We start from the raw sequence: 20,363 nt of genomic DNA, 5'->3' as shown, positions 1-20,363 counted from the left end.
ATAAAAGTGCAGAAATGTCCAGTCAGCCTCGCAATAAAATTATTCATGTTTCTAATCAAACTTCCATTCCAATAGTTATTGAAAATCCTATAGAAGATAGTGAAGAAGAGGTAGGAAATTTTTGTTTTGTTTTATTTTGATTGTTTGTTTCTCTTTCAATAGATTTGGTATTACTATTATTTTATTGTTGATTGATGCTTGCACTCTTTTACCATGTTTATTGTTTTTAAAATAAAAATTATTTTTTTGAACTTTCAAAAAATTCCAAAACTTATGCTAAATTTTTGAAACAGTAATAATCTTTTCGAATTGAAAAGAAAATTCATATATAAATACTAACCTCTTATTTTCTCAGTCACACTTTTATCAGTATAAGATAAACACTTTCTTTTCTGTTTACATAAACCAATTGCTGTTTTTCTTTGAGTAGCCTTAGCCCTTCCTCGTGAATTAATCTTTGAAGGAAACTCAAGGTCTTTTATATTGATGGAGTGAACATTAAAATAATTATGTAAACTTCCATATGCCTAAAAGATTTATTTATGCTTTCAACATCATGCTTTAAATTTTTTAAAGTTTTATTTAAAAGTAAATTTCATATTATCAAATAAAAGTTTAATAAGGGTAGTTAAATTAAATAAAACTTTAAAAAATTTAAAGCATGATGTTAAAAGCATAAATAAATCTTTTAGGCATGTTTATATGTTCATTTTGTTTATATTTCCAACCTGATTCTATCATTTAGTTCTTCTCAGTAGTATTCTCATAAAGGGAAAAGTTCAAGGTGTTACACATGAAATGCAAGCAGATGTGGATGATTTACAATTAAACCCTGACAATCTTCCCTCTTCATTTATCAATGATGCTGTAACAATAGATGTTGGAATAAGCTAAATGAAACAATTTCCCAAAGAAAGAAATTGTCCTTATGGTGTTGTCCTATCTGCAATTTAACTACAGCATCTAGAGAAAATATTGAATGCAAAAGCTGTTTAGAGTGGTTTCATTTCAAGTGTGTTAGCATTTCGAAGAAGACAAAGAAAGAATGGTTTTGTGACAAATGTCACAATATAATAAATGAAAGTAACAAAAATGTATATATACAATAAAATACTCAAGTTAATAAAGTTAAAAAAAAAGTCTGTATATTTATTTATTTATTTTTTTTGTTATTCACCTCCTCAAGGCCAAGAAGGCCACTACAGATGAGGAGGCTACTTAATAGTTGTTATAACCCTCTCTCAACTCTATAACTCCGAAACACGAACCTTGACGAACAAGGCCGCTGCGCGGAGAAACAAATTGAGCACGGTACTACCAGGGACGTGGTGGGGATCAAACTCAGATCCTCTTGCTTATGAAACAAGCGCTTTACCACTACACCACTACTGCATATATAACTTGAAAAATTGAAAACTTTTAAAAACCAACATGAAAACAAGAACAAGAAAAAAAAAATGAAAAAATGACAAAAAAAGAAAAAACAAATTCAGTTAAGGAGTTTAATTTATAAGAAAAACATTTTAATTATGTATTTATTTGTTTTATTAATTTTAACACTAAGTGTTGTTTATATTATAAACTTAAAAAAAAAAATTTTATCAATTTTTTTGCATTCTGAAAATTCAGTTATTGTGTATTCACAATAAAAAATGTAACACTTTTATTTCTGTCAATCAATGTTGGTACATTAAAGTTGAGTGCACACTTTTAATAATTTCTCTAGCTTTGATGATATTTTCCAATGTAATTACTGTAGTTGCTGTTTACCATGTTGTTAATATTGATATTTTGAATTTATATATAAATATTTTATTAAAAGACTATATTTAAAAAAGTATATTATTTGCAGACAAACAGAAAATGGTGTATAATGTGAAACAATTAAAGTGTAGAAATAGAATAAAGCTTGAATGTAAATACATACACAATTGATCACCATTGTATAATTTATTGACCGAAGTTTAAGACCAATATTTGATATGTTTAAACAATTTAAAAGTTTTAGTGTTCACAAACTCACACATACAGTTGGATGCCCTTCCAAGCATTAACCTATTTTACATAACATGATGCATTATTTATATCTCTAAATAATCTCTAAAAAAATTTATTAAAATTCAACTTCTGGATGGAATTAATATCCATTTGTAGCTCCTATCTTTTAACAAGTTTATGAAGTTCTTTCTGTAAATTAGTTTAAATACTTTACAACCATAATAGCACTTTAAAAAAGTGTGTTTGTTGTTCCATGTTGAAGTTTCCTTTTAAAATTAAGGCAAAGAAAAAGTTAACTATTTTTAATTCATATAATTACTATGCTTTTTTCTGTAGACTTTAAAATCAAAATCTTGGTTCTAGTTCGAATCAAAACCTGAAAAACATGCGCTACATGCACCTAGTGCATTATAGTGGCTATGTTATGCTATACAGCATAACATAATGTTATGACTATCAACATGTAGAGAGATAGAAGTAGGAAAACTTGGACAGATTGCATTACAGATAACTTGGACATAATGTGTTACATAAAAGAGCTTGAAAGATGTCAAACCCATGCAAGCGCAGAAAGGAGGTTAAAGCTATGAGATTTATATACACTTTTATATAAATAATTTTAAATTGAAAATAGTATATGTGGGATGAATCAACTTATTTTTTGTTTATAAACAGTCCCAGCTATTTTTTATTAAATTGGGCCCTATTTAAATATCAGTAACTCTCTTTATATAAAAGTTTGTTAACTGATCTATTGTATGTCTTAATTTAGGTCTTACTAACAACAAGTTGTTTTCATTTGAAGTTGGTTGACTAGCTACATTTATTATTATGTGGATATATCATGATACTTTGAAAATTTTTGTTTTTCATGGCATGTCTTTATGATATGTCATGATAGATAAATTTTCTTTAATTCATGAGAAATTAACATCTTTATGCTAATTAGAACTGACTGCTATGATTGTTTCTTGGAATATTCAAGAAAACAGGTATATGTTTGTTGTTTTTTAAAAGGAAGGCATTTTAATGCTTTCGTACAAGTAATAAACATGTTATTAAAAAAAAAAAATTTCTTCCTCCAATCACTTTATAGAAAATAGTCGAAGTTTTTTTTTTTATTGTATCAAAGTCTATTTGCTTTTAAGCCACACTGGTGTAGTGGTAGTGCGCTAGATAGATAGAAAATAGTCGAAGTTTTTTTTTTGATTGTATCAAAGTCTATTTGCTTTTAAGTCACACTGGTGTAGTGGTAGTGCGCTCGCTTCATAAGCGAGAGGTTCCGAGTTCGATCCCCACCACGTCCCTGGTAGTACTGTGCTCAACTTGTTTCTCCGCGCAGCGGCCTTGTTCGTCAAGGTTCGTGTTTCGGAGTTATAGAGTTGAGAGAGGGTTATAACCACAATTAAGTAGCCTCCTCATCTGTAGTGGCCTTCTGGGCCTTGGGGAGGTGAAATAACAAAAACAAAACAAACAAAATAAACGCTGGTAATTTCAGTGAATATATCCAATACCAAACCTTTTTAACATTCCAGTGAAATATTTATACTAAAGAATATATAAATAATGTTAAATAGAATATATAAATATATTACTTCTTTGAGTGCGGTGATCCATGATTGTGGCTTTTCCGTTAAAATGTGGAGAGCCACAATTGTGGCATTTAAAGCAATCTTCGAAACTGTGACCTTTAGAGCCAAAATACCGGTTTAGGTAATTTATAAATGGTGCCACTGAATAGTGCATAATTTTTTATTCCTTTTGATATGTTATATATATATATATATATATATATATATATATATATATATATATATATATATATATATATATATATATATATATATATATATATATATATATATATATATATATATATATATATATATATATATATATATATATATATATATATATATATATATATATAGATATAGATATATATATAGATATATATATGTATATATATATATGTATATATATATATATATATGTATATATATATGCATATATATATATATATACATATATACATATTTTACTGTAAAAATATATATAAATAATCTTGATTTTTATTTTTATTGCACAGTCAAAAGGTTAATGCTATTATAGAATTATTGAAGAAAATTTAATAAAATAATTTTAATTTTTTGTTTCTACGAAATTTTGAAAAAAAAAAGTCAAAATTAAAAAAAAAGAGGTACTTATTCAGTTTTTAACATGAAAACTGAATAAGTAAAACTATCTGAAAACTTTTATGTTGCCTGAGTTAGGAGATCTTCATCATCATTGTTTTAACACCCTTGTTTCTGTACTAGACTTTTGACTTGTGTGTGTGGTAACACACAACTACATAAACAAGGACATTCATTTTCATCTATATCGTTTATATTTATCTATATGTTTATTTTCATCTATATATGCTTTGAAGGTTTATTTTCATCTTTTTAAATTTATAACTATTCTAGGAATTAAACTTAGAAACAAAATAAATAAACAAAGAAATCAACTACTCCTGAATAAATGTGCTCACTTCATAAGCGAGAGGTTCTGAGTTTGATTTCCACCACGTCCCTGGTAGTACCGCGCTTATATTGTTTCTCTGCACAGCGACCTTGCTTGTCAAGGTTTGTGTTTCGAAGTCATAGAGTTCAGAGAGAGGCTTATAACCACAGGCAGCCTCCTCATCTGTAGTGGCCTTCTCGGCCTTGGGGAGGTAAATTACAAAAAAAAAAAAAAAAATCACAATTAATATTTTTTACACGCATAAAATTATTTAATGGTATAAAGACCATTTTTTAATGTTATAATTAAACAAAATTATTCTTACCATGTGGGTGTTCAAATTACTTTTTCTTTCATAAACTGCTGGCTGATGATCAATAAAGTAAATTTCAATTCTTGAAATTTACTAAATTAAAACCATTTCTCAACAGTACAATTACTAAAAGATAAAAATAGATATTATTGAGATATTTATTAAAGAAAATAGAATATTGATAAGAATTATGTGTATAGGAAGAAAGTAATAGTAAATCTTATACAGTTTTTATAGTGCTGTGTCATCATTTTGAGGTGCTTTACCTAACGTTTTGATGTACCAATTCAATAAACAATATAACAAGGGTAATTAATTTTAAAACTTTTCCAAGAAATGCCTTTTATAACAAGAAGCTATTTAAAATCAACTCCTTATCTTCGGATAAAACTAAGCAAGGTGAACACAAACAAAGTAATATTTCAAAATCATTCTCACAGCACCCATTTTAACTAGGGAGGAGGAAAGGGAAGGTAATCTCAAGATTAACCTTATACAGCAATTAAAACTGATGGCAAGTTGTACCAATTTACTTGTTTGCCATTTGAGCCAACAAATGCAGTTGCTGTTTTTCAAAGGAAAATCGACAAATTTATAATCGAAAACTCTTTAAAAGACTTATGCATATTTAGATAATATTACGGTAGCTGGCATGACTCAAACTGAACACAACTTTAATTTAAAGAATTTATACAAGGCAGCTGAGGAAAACAAGCTTTCATTTAACAGTTTACATAATTTCAGTCAATTCTTTAAATCTACTCGGTTACATTCTATCTCATAATAGTATGAAGCCGGATCCAGAGAGATTACAGCCTCTACTTTATTTACCTTTACCGTTAAACATGCTTTGCATGATTCTTGGAGCAGGTACATGCTTTTGCAACTGTTTAACAATATGTTCAATTCTCTTTCCCCTCACACCATACAATGAACAAAAAGCTATTTTAAATACCTTTATTTTAATTTCCCACATTACATACACATAAGAACACAAACATTTTGGGCCCTTGGCAGGCATTGGCCTACGTTTTTTTACTGCTTTCATTTGAACTTGTCCTCCAATAAAAATACCCTGTTTATCTTTATTCCCAATATTGCTAAAAGTCTCTAAAAGCAGCAGCTTCATATTCTGCGAAATTATTTCAAAATATTTTGCAGGGGTCTCCAACTTTTCTCTCTCCTTTAACAGTTTTTGTTTTTTTTTCTCAAACCCAATGTAAGTCTTACCTTCAGTTTTTCTTTTTTTTTTTGTGCAATGTTTCTTTTCTAGACCAGGATTTTTGATGCGTTTTTTTAATTGTATTTAAGTTCACTTTCAGAAGTAATTTCTACTAGGTTACTAATCTCTGCACTATCATTAAAGACAGAAACGTTATTTACATTAGACCCACTGTTTTCGAGAACAAGATCACGAATATTATCTGAATTCTTTAATATACTGTCACATTCATCACAAGAAACCATATTTTTACTTATATAAGTTCGTTTACATACAATACTTAAAAATAATAATAACACTATACTAGAATACAGTATATGACAAGAAGAAACACTTAAAACATCTTATATCTCTTTCAAAAGATATAAAGTTAATACTGTTAATATAATTTTTTATAATATAATAGTTATATTTATATTATATACACTGGCGAGCAAAAAAAAAAGGGAACAGTACAATTTTTCAGTAAATTATGTATTATTAATCAATTAAAAATATAATACATAAAATATAACATATCGCTTATGTTAAATACATATACATACACATATATACGACTCATTTTGAAAAAAAAAATTAATATTTTGTGTGGCCACCACCATTTTTCATCACTTCATTTAATCGACGCGACATCGACTCAATTAAATTTTCTATCAAACGGTCAGGTATCGTAACCCAAACTTGTTTTATGGCTGCCGAAAGATCATCCAAAGATGAAATATTATTTTTATGGATCTCTTTATCCAATAGTCCCACAAATTTTCAATGGGATTAAGGTCTGGACTTTGGGCAGGCCAATTTTCAAAAAGGAAGATATTGTTATCCTTGAGTCATTTTTAAACTTGTTTAGACGTATGGCAAGAAGCATTGTCATGTTGAAATTTAATTTCATCCTCTTCTAATTCTTCCAGTGTGGGCAGCAAAGATTTTTGTAGAATACTAATGTATTCTTTGAAATTTACTTGTAATCCATTTTCGACTCTATGCAATCTGCCCACACCTTTGGCAGAAAAACAACCCCAAACCATAATTCCAAGATTACTCTTTACCGTTTGGTGAATACAATCTGGATTTAATTGCTCGTTCTTACGTCTAATGCACATCTGTGGACAATCTGAATGCAAACAAAATCGTGACTCATCTGACCATAATATTTTTGTCCAGTCTGTGTTTTTATTATATTTTACCCAAGCTAACCTTGCCTTTTTATGGCGTGCTGTAAGAAGAGGTACTTTTTTACATGGGTGTATTTTGAACCCCTGATCTTTAAGACGCCTCGAAATTGTCCATCGGCTAACCTTTTTATCATCAGAACACGTAAAAGTTTCTGCGATATGCGTCATAATGGTTTTTCAATTTTATAAAACATTCAATTTTAACTTGTGACAATCTCTTTCCGTCATTTTCAATGGTCTGCCAGAACCTTTTTTTCTAGCTGTTGTTTTATTGTTTTTCTGACGTGAAAGTATCTAGTGAACTCCACCAACACTAATGTTTACACCTTGAGCTTTCATAATTTGAATAATTTGGCGTATCGATTTACCGGACGCACTCATTCCAACAATGATTCCTTTTTGTTCCATTGTTAAATGAGGTCCTCTGTGAAAGAAAAATGATAATATTTTTAGAGTAATATATGAAGAAAATATTTATTTAATGATAAACTATGTATTCTAAATGAATTTTTTTTTTTTTCATAAGAATCCAATAACATCAAAATTAAAGGGGATTTTTCATTTTAAATAAGTTAGAGGCATAAATAATAACAAAAATAAAAATAAAATAAAATTACCTTTTATTTGGAGACATTTTTTTCCTTTTATTTTTTATAATAATATAGCGATAATACGTCCTATTTCACCCACGCTCTAATATCAACTACAGATTTTGCTGACAACGTTCACTGTATTCATATCTTATGTTTAGAAGTTTATTCATGTTTTCTTTAAAAGATAAACGTAAATTCTTTGATAGTACGAACAAAAATAAACAAGCTTGTATGAGTTTCTGTCCAGAGCTCTTTCATTTTATGCGTAAGCAGTCACTGTTCACTTTTTTTTGCTCGCCAGTGTATATATTATATTTATATTATATTAATATAATAGTTATATTTATAATATAATAGTTTATATATAGTTAATATAAACACATGCAACCAGACACTACTGAATGGACATAAGCACAAAATATATCCAGTGCAAAAAGGAGGTAATTGCAGAGATACCTCGTTTTTGCACCAAACATATGTAAGGAATCTTTTTTTGTCTACCAAATCATGTACTTAATGACAAAAGAAGTTTTTTAATCTATTGTCAGCCAAGGACCACAAGGCCATATGTCCACATTTTGTATTTTTTCTGACTATAATCAATAAATATTCAACAATCAATGGAGTATGCGTCCAATAAATCTACTCTTAAGAATGGTACAACTTTTAAAAATATTTAAAAAGTTAGTCAGACATTCTGGCAGAAGCCTTTACAAATTAAACTTAAAAACTTGATTCCCTTGGAAACACAAAAAATGGACATACTACCTCTTGGTTTTTGGCTGATGCTATGTCATTTTTATATTAACTGATAGAACTTCTTTTATATACCAAAAATTAATTAAAACCTGAAAATCGATAAAAGGTGGAGTTATATTGTTTTTGCACCCATGTTTTTAATTACTTAGGGTGTCAGGAAAGTTTGTGCAACCCCCCAAAAAATATTAAAAAACAAATGTATTTTTTAATTTAATTAAATGTTCAAATATTCGCCATTATTATTTATGCATAGTTGCATCCATTTCAACCACTTCTCAAATATTTTTCTATAGTCTTCAATAAGTATGCCTAAAAGTATTTTAATTTGTCTTTTTTGACTTTCAACATTTGTATGATTGTCAAGATGAGTTTTAATGCAGCCAAATAGCCAAAAATCTGATGGAGCTAAGTCTGGTGAGTAAGGTGGGTGACGAACTATATTAAATCCGGCTTGATCTAGGAAAGTTTTCACTGCTTTTGTGACTTTAGATCCAGCATTGTCACAAAGAAATTTCTTATTTTTTGTACCTGAGGTAGGTCTTTGCTTGTTTATATCTTCTATAATTGGCTTCAAGCAATTTTCAATATAAGAATTAGATACTATAGTCTTACCTTTTTTCCAAATAATCAATATGAACAACACCTGTTGTCTTAAAGAAGATAGAATACATGTTTTTTGTTTTAAAACAGGCCTGCCGTACTACTGCTCTAGGAGATTTACCTTTGGCTACCCAGCTGGCATTAGATGACTTGTGTCCAATCTGTCTCAAGGTAAACCACAATTTATCACCAGAAATAACATCACACAATCACTATTTACCTTCTTTGAATTTTGCTAAATTTTCACGACAAGCTTAAACCCTCTTCTGGAATTCCAAGCAGAGCACGAGTTTTAACATATGTTCTATATTCAAATTTATTCATTTTATAAAGTTTTTTTTTAAAAGTGCTTTTACTAAAAATGAAATAATTTTTTAATTATATAAGCAATATATAATAAAGATGTAACCAAAATGCAGATAAATGAATGATCTTTAAAATAATATATAATAATGACATAAAATTTCTTAAAATACATAAGTTTTTTAATAAGTTGCACAAACTTTCTTGACACCCTATGTATATATGAATATTACCTATTCTTGTTATTTTATATAACAGACTAATGACACTTTTTCATCTTCAGTGAAAAATTAAAAATTAAAATTTCTTTTTGTTTTCCAGTTTTAATGACACAGCCATGGTTATGTTACAATTAAATATCATAGATATATGATAAACAACATCATATTGTTTGTTAATTATTTCAAGATCTTTGACAAGTGAAATTTTTGAATGGATAATGTTAATGGCTTTAATCTGAAAAAAGTAAATATAGATAACAATTTTTTTTAGTTTGTCACCATATTTCAAATGACAACCAAGTATAGCATGACAAATGCTAGAAACAAGTTCCAATTGACACTATCTCTTACTTTTGCTAACATAACAATTGATGAGTCTAATTCTTTTATAAATATGATTGATAGAATTTAAAGGAAAAATTTTTATCCAATATAATTCACTAAACCTTACTGATTTTAGGAGAGTTAGAATTTCATTATTAAAATAAAATTTGCTAAATCTGCAGTTAAGCTAGTGGATGCATGTACTGAAACCAATAAATATTATAATAAATAATGTATAAATAAATGTTTAAAAAGTTTCCACTGATAAGAGTGCAATAAGCAAAAAATATATAACTATTGCAGGTTTACCTAAAACTTAATTTTCTCAAAAAATAAGTAGACACATTATAAATGCATGTGTTTAATTTATTATTGTATGCCACAAAAAGCAAAGGCTCAAGAATAAATCCCTGATGGATTACTTTATTAAAAGGTTGGGTTAAGTGGATACTTTTAATAAACTTGAATTGGAGTTTATGGTTCAAATGAGATTTAAGATTTTAGGCCAGCTACCAACATAGGTAGTTAAATGTTTATCATTTAAATCGATATTGCAATTTATAAATAATTAAAAGTATCAAAAAATGTATGTTTTCATATCCATCACTTTCAATGATAAATAACACACAACACAATATTTCATATCCATCACTTTCAATGATAAATAACACACAACACAATATTTCATATCCATCACTTTCAGAGGCGTAGAAAGAATTTTTTGGGTTTGGAGAAAGGTAACTTCCAGACATGGAGCAAACTCCAAACATTTATACGCTTATACTTATGTCAAATAATGAGGGTTTGCAAAAAATTGCGATGATTGGAGGCTGGAAACAAAAAAGCCCTAAAATTTTCGCCCCCCTGCCCCAAACGTGAGAGCAACAAGTTGATGAAGTATTTTTTGTATTATTCTTATCTAGACTTATATTCATCGATAAATTTTAGATTTCATTTTAAAATATTTTAGCGTTCAAAAATTATGACTATATAAAGTTTAAACCCCCCTCAATTTGAGGGGGTTGCAAATTTTATATGGTAATAATTTTTAAACGCTAATAGATAATACTATGAAACTTAAAATTTATCGATGAATGTAAGTCTAGTTAAGAATAGTACAAAAAATACTTCATCAACTTGTTGCTCTCACGTTTGGGGCAGGGGGGGGCGAAAATTTTGGGGCTTTTTTGTTCCCAGCCTCCAATCATTGCAATTTTTTGCAAACCCTCATTATTTGACATAAGTATAAACATATAAATGTTTGGAGTTTGCTCCATGTCTGGAAGTTACCTATCTCGAACACCAAAAAATTCTTTCTACGCCTCTGATCACTTTCAATAATAAATAACACACAAATAATTTCAATACATTTAATGATAATGAAATAGGTCTGTAATTAACCATCTCAAAATTATAGATTTTTTAGAAAGAAGTTATAGATTTCAATCAAAAGCTCCTAACAAAAAAAACATGCATAAAACTAATATCTAAACAAAATACATAAAATAAAATATATATCAAACTTTGAATAAGACAACCTTACTAGTCATTTGTCCGGAAAACTGACATCATCATAGATTACATCATCATCATAGATTACATTAAAAGCCTTGTTTTATAAATAAGATAACCTCATAAGGTAACCAAAACACGTTCAAAATACTTTTGATCTGATTAACTTTGTAATTGATTTGGCAATTTTAACTAGAGCAATTTCAACTAGAGGTGATGGAGTGATTAATACAAAACTTTGATTGTATTTTAAAAGCAAATTAAAAAAGCGACTTTCATTATATGACTTTCAATATATTTAATTTTTATTTTGAAGAGTGAAAATTCCTTTTTATTTAAACCGATTTTAAAAAAAAAAATTCAGAAAAGTACTTTTTTTTTTACAAATTATTTGCATGTATTACTTGCAAATAATTACAAATATTCTTAGATCTAGGAAAAGTTAATGATTAATGAATTTCATTTTAAACTACAGTAATAATAAGTTGTTTTATTTAAATTATAAATCAAACTCTTAATTCAGAGAAAATTATATTTTTTACACCTTTTAAAAGCTGCTGTACATTTAAATTGAAGTTAATTACGTCAATATATTAATATGTCAAGCAGTTTGTGTCGCCTAGAGTGCATTCCCACCGCTTATCATATTCAAAAATAGAAACTAATTAGTTAGAACCCAGACCAGCCGGTACTCTAGCTGCTGGCGTAAGAGATCCAGCAGCCGGTAATGTAGCCACTGCGTATATATATATATATATATATATATATATATATATATATATATATATATATATATATATATATATATATATATATATATATATAAAATCTTGTAAATAGCAAGTGGGAGAAAATTAATCAAAAAAATCGCCGTGTTCCGTTTAAAACCTAATTTATTCTTTCATAACATTATTAATGTATACCATTTATTGTTTACAAAATATTTATATAGGTTAGAAATAAATGAGAGTAAATTGAAGATTGCTAGTTTTATTATTGTGCAAGTAATAGACAAAACATTTACGATTTTCCGTGGGTTATTCTTTGGAAATGCTCAATTGCGTTTGTAAGCAATTGAATGTGTGACTAGCATTGACTGCTGAGTAAGAAATGGCAGTTACACATTCAATGGAAAATTATACTTTATTGACTAAAAGCTTTCCTTTAGTAAAAAAAGCAATAAACAATAAGAATTTTCACTTTCAACGCGAATAATGGAAGTATTTATTTAACAGCAAATAGTGGAAGTATTCATTTAACGGCAAAATAGAGCAAAGAAGATAAAAAAAACTATTTAGAAAATTCAAAAAAACAATAACAAATAAATTGAAAACAGAGAAAATGTTAAAGATTTTAAATAAAGAGATTGAACAAAGAGGTTGTCTACAAATTATGTCACCCAATAGGGAGGGGACTAGCGATTTTGTGACGATTTGTTACATGGGGAGGTAGGGGAAATATTCAGTTTTGTGACGCAATAATTTTTTTTTCAAGTTTCAAATCTGGAAAATTTCTTCTATTGATTCAATGACTAAAACATAAACCTAAAATGTACACTTGGTGTGGTCCAATTTAACTTGAATTTGAGTTGACTTTTTAAGTTAACTAAAATTTTATTGAAATTGACTTAAATTTTAATAGATTAGCGTAAACTTCGATGCGTATACGGTTTTACCAACCAATGATATAGCCAATTTATTCGATGAAAAAATAATTAATAATGATATAATAATTAAATAAAAATAATAATATAACAATTAATAAATAACAACAATAGTTGATGTGCATTAACAAAAAAAAAATTTTATCAAAATAATCTTCACCACAACACTAACTTATTGCTGTAAAAGGAATTTAAATTATATATTTATCAAAAAAAATTCATCTTCGGAGGTTATTTGTCCGTTTAGTCACTGTTAATTTATACAACTTTATATCGAACAATAGGAGTACAAAAAGAATATATGTACACTTTATTCCCCTGTATCTATTAAAGTCGATGTATGTAACAACACTGAGACACTACGGACATATCATATAAACGCATCGATTATTATTTTATGAAACTTTAAAAAATATAAATAATAAATATATATAGCTATAATTGAACAACAATTATAGTTAAAACATGTAAAACTACTTTAAAACAATACATCAAAATATAAAACTTCAATCTCTTAAGGGGGAGTTGAACCCGCGCCTTATATTGCCGCGCCTTATAATATGCAAGTTTACTCATCTACGGTTCTACGCAATTATAATCATGTTGTAAAAATTAAAGAATTCAAACATTTTTGCCAACAAATAAGTTTTTCGTGGGTTTATTATTTGTACGCGCGAATAAAAAATGACTCAAAGTAATATTAAATATTATTAACTAAAATTAATTTGCACTAAAGATTAAAAATGCATTCATTAGATAACTAAAAGCTGCTTAGAAAACTAAAAATATTATTGTATTTAAAACCACAAAACAAAAATTTTAGAGAGAGGGGGTGCGAGTACGAGTTTGTTGCGTAGCTTTAGCCGGAAGGGAAGGGGGTAGTAAAGCGTGATGATTCGTTACTTGGAGGGGGAATGGGTCCAAAATTGTCAAAAATTGCGTGACGTAATTAATGGACAACCCCAAAAAAATTTAAAAAAAAAGTAACTAAAAAGCAGAGTTAAAAGAAAAAACTTTTGTAATTTGAAAAGAGAAAATAATAACGAAAAAGAATTATATTTAAAAATAGCTCATATTTTACTACCGCCATAAAACTTAATAAAAGAAAACAAGCAAAACATTTTTTTAGTTTTATTTATGTGCAAAATCTATAATTTTGTAAACTATTGTGCAATATTGGCGTGTATTTCTGTGTACTGTTTGTATTGTCTTGTATTTTTATTGACTTATATTTTATTATATTTGTTACGGTTGCTTATTACATTTGTTGCTTATACTCGATTGATTTCATATTTTTTGTCTCATTTTAATACTTAAATATTTGTTTGTTTTTTCTCATTGTTGTGTTATCTCTCTTTTTTTTTGTTTTGTTTTGTTATTAGTCTTGCTTTTTTAAATATCATTGTTCTCCTTTTTTTTTACTTTTAAGTTTACTATATTTATTATTATTCTTTTTTTTTATTATTATTATTTTGTCACTCTAATAACTATATGTGTGGCGCTAAACCTGATTTTGTAGAATGATGGTTAAATTTGTAATTTGTTCATTTTATCGTAAATAAATGGATAATTTTTTGCAAGAAACTGATTACCAGCAAAGGTGGGCACCCGATAATTTTTTCTTAATCCGATAATCGATAGTCCGATAGTTCAAAAAAAAGACCAATCCGATAATTTTAAGTCCGATAATTTCCCAGATTTACCGGTCCGATAATTTAAGTCCGATAATCTTAGTTAAAAAAATTAATTGATGAAATTATCTCTTCTCTTGAAAGATCTTGTGTATTAATGTTAAAAAATTCTAGAATAAAAAAATTTCCTCTGAGGTTTTTTTTTAACATGTTGACCTCCAAAATGCATGTTCCGATCATAATTATCTCAAAATATCAAAAACATAAATAACTAAATGCATCTTATAGTTTATCTTGTCACCCAAAGCAGTATACCATGGTGGTATATAGAAAAATTGCTGTCCAGCATATAAAAAAAATAACAACAAAAATTTTTGCATTAGAAAATTTCGACAAAAAAGAGAATGGTAATTTTTCCAACAAATTTTAGAAAGTTGTAAAAAGAAAACGTACAAAAAATTTATTTTAAGAAAGCAAGGGAAGGTTACCGTTGATAAAAACAAGTTTTTCAAAGTTGTCGGCTGTCAGGTTCGACCACTTAGGCCTCAAGATATCTGAACCACTACTGAACAGCCTCTCCACAGCTGCGGAGGAGGGGAGGGGGTGTTGTACTTGAGGAACATATCCAACCAGGCAACTCTGTGGAGCAGGGGGAACTGGTCATAAGAGACACGTAGTTTACTGTTCACTCTGATTCTGTTCCACTCATCGTAAGCTTTTTCAATGTCCTCCTCAAGGACACCCTTTCTTGCCAACAGATCGTCGTCGTCCCTCATGTACTTGAAGGGGTCCTCCTTATCTTCTTTCTGCATCTGGCCAGTCTCTCCACCAGTCTCTTCTCCAGGGCTGGCCCTGATCACCATCTGTCTGACAATTTGCCTCTTGATGTCACCTTTCAAGGCTGGGTTAAGATACCCAACCACACTTAGCTTGAAATGGGGGTGGAGGGCAGTGGCCACTAGAAGGTCCTTATCCTCAAACATCTTCTCAAACCTCCCCTTCAAGGCCACACGTGGATTTTGAGGGTTCTCCAGCAGGTATGTTATCAACGCCTGCCCCTTAACAATGCTGTTATCCCTCCTCAAGCCTGCTACTTGGTCCTTCATCAGCTTAATAGTAGGCAGGAGAATGCCCATATAGGCATTCACTTCAGACTGCAGGGTGTCCAGGCATGTTGCAACCGGTTTCATTATCTTGCAGTACTGAGCGAGCAGGTCCTTATCAGTACTGTACAAATAAGGCAAGCTTTGCTTAAGCATTACAGCATTCAGCTTTTCCATCATATCTCGGTCCTCCAGCACCTCAAGCAGAGCAGCACAGGAATCGTAGTATGAGTTCCAGCGTGTCACCCCTGGTGTCTGAAGCTTTTTACCGATAGCCTCCTTGATCTGATTGGCCGCCACTGTCCTCCTGTTCTGACAATTCCACAATCCCTGTGCCTTACCATCTGTCTTAGTGAAGGGAGCCCTCCCACCATAGTTCCAGCCTGGCACCTTAGAAATTATATTAACATTTAAAATTACGTTTAAAAATTGATAAGTTAGAGTTAGTAACAAATAATTAAATAATACTTAACTTAACTTAAAATATTCTATTAAAACTTAAGTGTAAAAAATCACCTTGCTAATGTCTGATGTTGCCATCAAGTTGACTGTGTGGGCTGCACAGCGGCGGTGCTTGGGCAGCTCTTTGCAGACCTCATCATCCATCCACTCCTCCAGGAGGTCCTCCACCAAGATGGTCATGACAACAGCCTCATCAGAGTCAAGGTCAGGGTCACAATCCTCCTGAATTCATTAGTGAATTAGAAAATAAATAAATAATAAGGTAATAATAACTAATATGTATGGTAATAACAACATTTAAAATAGTTTAAACTAATCTATTTCTTTCAAAAAGAAAAGAATGGATGAAATCCACATTCAAATAAATTTCTTATTGGATGAGCTCTTCTTAAATCAGGGGTCTATATATTGGGAAATACCCCGGGTGCAGGGGGAATATGGTCCCAGAACCATATACAAATATATATTTTTTTAAATATAAAAGGGGAAAAAAGTTCACAAAGGGGAAGGGGGGGTATGGTTTTTTATCAAATATATAGATTCCTGTCTTAAAATAATTTCAATACTAATCAAATTTTAATTGATTAAATCTTTTCATTTTAGCAACATTTCTTACTCAATCTGGGCTGTTCAATAAGCAAAAGTGAAACTTTGAAATTAAATCATTGAATTTTTTTTTTTTACAATAACGATTAGCCTACCTCTTCAAACTCCTCTTCACCCTCCTCTGCATCTCCACCCAGCAGGATCTTGCAGGCGGCAACATAGTTAGCACCATTGTCAGTTGTTGTGCTGATGACCTTAGTGGAGATGCCGAACTCCTGGTGCAGGTCGAGCATGACCCTGGCGAGGTAGGCACCAGTTTGCTGGACTTTTATCTCCTTTATGCCCAGGATAGCATTTTTTCTGTCGAGGTTGACAGGGTCGATATAATGCACTGTCATTCCAATAAAGGCCCTGTTGTGGGCGCTCCAGCTGTCTGCTGTGGTCGCCACATAGCTGACTTTTGCCAGGAGATTGGTCAGGATGCATTTGGCCTCCTCTCCTCTCACGGCTATGTCCCTGCTGAGCTTCCTCCTGGAAGGGACAATGAAGTTTGGATTCAGCAGTTTCAAAAAATCCCTCAAGGCAGGAGAGTCTGTCAGGTGAGCGGGCACAATGTCTTTGATGAAGAAGTTATAGTAGAGATTAAGGGCCTTTTTCTGGTCAAGTTTCTCTTTCAAAGCGTACTCGATGCTGTTTTGTTTCTTCGCAGGAGGAAGGACCCCGCCTTCTGAAGTGTCACTGAAAAAAAAGAAAAAATTTACAACAAACCTATTTAAAGAGACTTTCTTACTATCAGTGTTCCAGATCTGAAATTTTTTGATATAGATCCATATCCGAAGTTAAGGATCCAGCTCTTAATCGAACCTTTTTACAAACATGTACAGAAAAAAATTGTTCCCTTTTCATATTAAATGGGAAATTCTGTAACATAAAACATGTGAAGTTGCTGATAAAAATTTTTTATCATATAACATTTAACATATTTTACAACAGAATCTGTTGTAAAATATGTTCTGTATACAGGTATCTGTTGTATAATAACTTCAGTACACAGGCATCTGTTGTAAAATATCTTCAGTATACAGGTATCTGTTGTAAAATATCTTCAGTATACAGGTATTTGTTGAATAATAACTTCAGTACACAGGTATCTGTTGAACAGATACCTGTGTACTGAAGTTATTATACAACACAACAGATAACTGTATACTGAAGATATTTTACAACAGATACCTGTATCCTGAAGATATTTTACAACAGATACCTGTATACTGAAGATATTATACAACAGATACCTGTATACTGAAGTCTTTTTTACAACAGATACCTGTATACTGAAGATATTATACAACAGATACCTGTATACGGAAGATATTATACATCAGATACATTAATACTGGAGATATTATACTAAAGAAACCTGTAACTATTAAAATTAAATATACCTTGCTCCAGAAGAGTGTCTGCCACGCTTGGAGCCGGCGCTCAGGGCAGCAACGAAGGCCGGATAATCCAGAGGGTGCTGTGTTTTGTAGTGGACCTTGAGGTTGTTGTAAGAGGACGCTGCGTAGCTGATCTCCTTGTTGCACATTGTGGCCTTGCACTTCATCTTCAAACTGCCTTTGCCTGGTCCAAAGTAGGATTTGATGTACTGTAAGACAAAGGGCAGGGGCTCGGACAAGCTGGTCCTGCTGGTTCCGCTGTTATGAGCAATCTGGTTGTCCCCCTGACTGGATATGTCAGTCCTGGCTAAAGAAGCGACATTTTCCTGTGTTAACGGGCTGACTTCCCGGCTGGTAGTGCCTTCACAGACTTGCTCTTCATCACTTAGGCTCATGGCGCTAGAAGGCCGCCTTGTAGAAGGGATCAAAAATCTGTCCATTTTAATAATAGCAGACTTTTTTTTTTTTTTTAGTTTACAATTATTAATCGTAATATAACAATATAACAATACATAAACTTGGTATCTGAAAGAAGATCCAAAAGATCTTGTCGTCAGAACCATATAAAATATATTAAACGTGTATATATAATATAATAAAAATACAATTGATTTAATAATTATTAACAATGTAGAATAAACAAAAACAGAAAATAATTTTACATTTCAAAAATATTTATATATATTGTCAGTAGAAAGAATAAAGTTTTTTAATTTAGTTTTAAAAACAGAAAACGAAATTGACAAATCAAAATTTGGAACAACAATTTTGTTCCATAAATACGGTGCTCGATAGTTTATGCAAAATTGATTAAACTTTGTTTGACAAAAGGGTTCAATTATTAAATTATTATTTCGTAAAGTATATTTGTTTATAGCTTTATGGGTAAAAAGATCTTTAAAAATGAACAATGGTTGTTCACTTTTACAACGAAACATAAAACATAAAATATTATAGACATTGAGTTCGTAAACGTTAAGTGCTTTAACGTTTTTAAACAAAATATTAGAATGAGAAAAACGATTTTTAAAACATATTAAACGCATTGCGTGTTTCTGACGATGGTAGAGATTTCGTAACTTACTTTTAGAGGTACTTCCCCAAACAATATTGGCATAATTTATATAGCTATGTATAAATGTGTAGTAGAGTTGAATTAAATTTTGTTTATTTAGATAGTATCTGACCTTACATAGAATTCCAATACTTTTGGCCAATTTAGTAGAAATAAAGTCGATATGATACTTCCATGTAATATTTTCATCAATGTAAATGCCTAAAAATCTTGTGACCGACTCCTTTTTTATTTCAATTTTATCAATGAAAAGTTTAGGTAAATTATTTGGTAAAAAACGCTTTTTTGCGAGGGAGTGGAAAAGGATCCATTTTGTTTTGTCAATGTTTAACGTTAACTTGTTGCACTTAAACCAGTTGGAGATGTGATTGAGTTCTTTATTCATATTTGAAAAAAGCTCATAAATGTCACTGTTTGACAGAAATAAATTAGTATCGTCCGCAAACATGATACTCATAAGATTAGAAGCTTTATTTAAATCATTTATATAGACTAAAAACAAAAGTGGGCCTAGAATAGAACCTTGTGGAACACCACATTTTATGTCAATTAATTTTTCATTTTGAAAATAATCTCCATAGAAAACAAATTGTTTTCTATTTGTCAAATAACTTTTATACCATTTTATTAATTTGCCATTAATTCCATAAAATTTGAGTTTCTTAAGTAGAATTTTGTGATCGACCGTGTCGAATGCTTTTGATAGGTCAATGAAAATACCTAGTGTATATTGTGATCTACCAAATGAATTGGAAATTTCACGAATGAACTGTGTAATGGCTTGTTCAGTTGAACAATTTTTTTTAAAACCGAATTGATTTTTATATAGAAGTTTATTTAGATTAAGGTATTTGTATGTTCTATTGTATATAATTCTTTCTAAAATTTTCGAGAAGGTTGAAAGAACTGAGATAGG

General features: G+C 30.0%; 1 protein-coding gene across 1 annotated transcript; it reads right to left on the bottom strand.

Annotated features, from left to right (window-relative positions):
• Positions 1-16,292: 16,292 nt before the first annotated feature.
• Positions 16,293-18,875, bottom strand: LOC136085088 (uncharacterized). Its single transcript, XM_065806418.1, has 3 exons — positions 18,376-18,875; positions 17,086-17,668; positions 16,293-16,606 (listed from the first exon to the last, which is right to left on the bottom strand). Exons 1-3 carry the CDS (start codon positions 18,810-18,812, stop codon positions 16,421-16,423), a joined length of 1,206 nt encoding a protein of 401 aa, XP_065662490.1. The 5' UTR covers positions 18,813-18,875; the 3' UTR covers positions 16,293-16,420.
• Positions 18,876-20,363: the final 1,488 nt, after the last annotated feature.

The sequence above is a fragment of the Hydra vulgaris genome, chromosome 09, assembly GCF_038396675.1.
Source record: "Hydra vulgaris chromosome 09, alternate assembly HydraT2T_AEP".
In the NCBI taxonomy this organism is placed as follows: Eukaryota; Metazoa; Cnidaria; class Hydrozoa; order Anthoathecata; family Hydridae; genus Hydra; species Hydra vulgaris.
Note: the sequence above shows the minus strand (reverse complement) of the source record. Positions and strands in the feature narration are given on the sequence as shown.

Bases quoted from the DNA above. Each gene is read 5' to 3' on its own strand.
- LOC136085088 (XM_065806418.1), bottom strand. From the start codon at position 18,812: ATGGACAGATTTTTGATCCCTTCTACAAGGCGGCCTTCTAGCGCCATG. The intron at 17,669-18,375 runs GTATATTTAATT...CTTTTTTTTCAG, and splicing joins AGACACTCTTCTGGAGCAAG to TGACACTTCAGAAGGCGGGG. The intron at 16,607-17,085 runs GTAGGCTAATCG...TAATGAATTCAG, and splicing joins GTGAAGAGGAGTTTGAAGAG to GAGGATTGTGACCCTGACCT.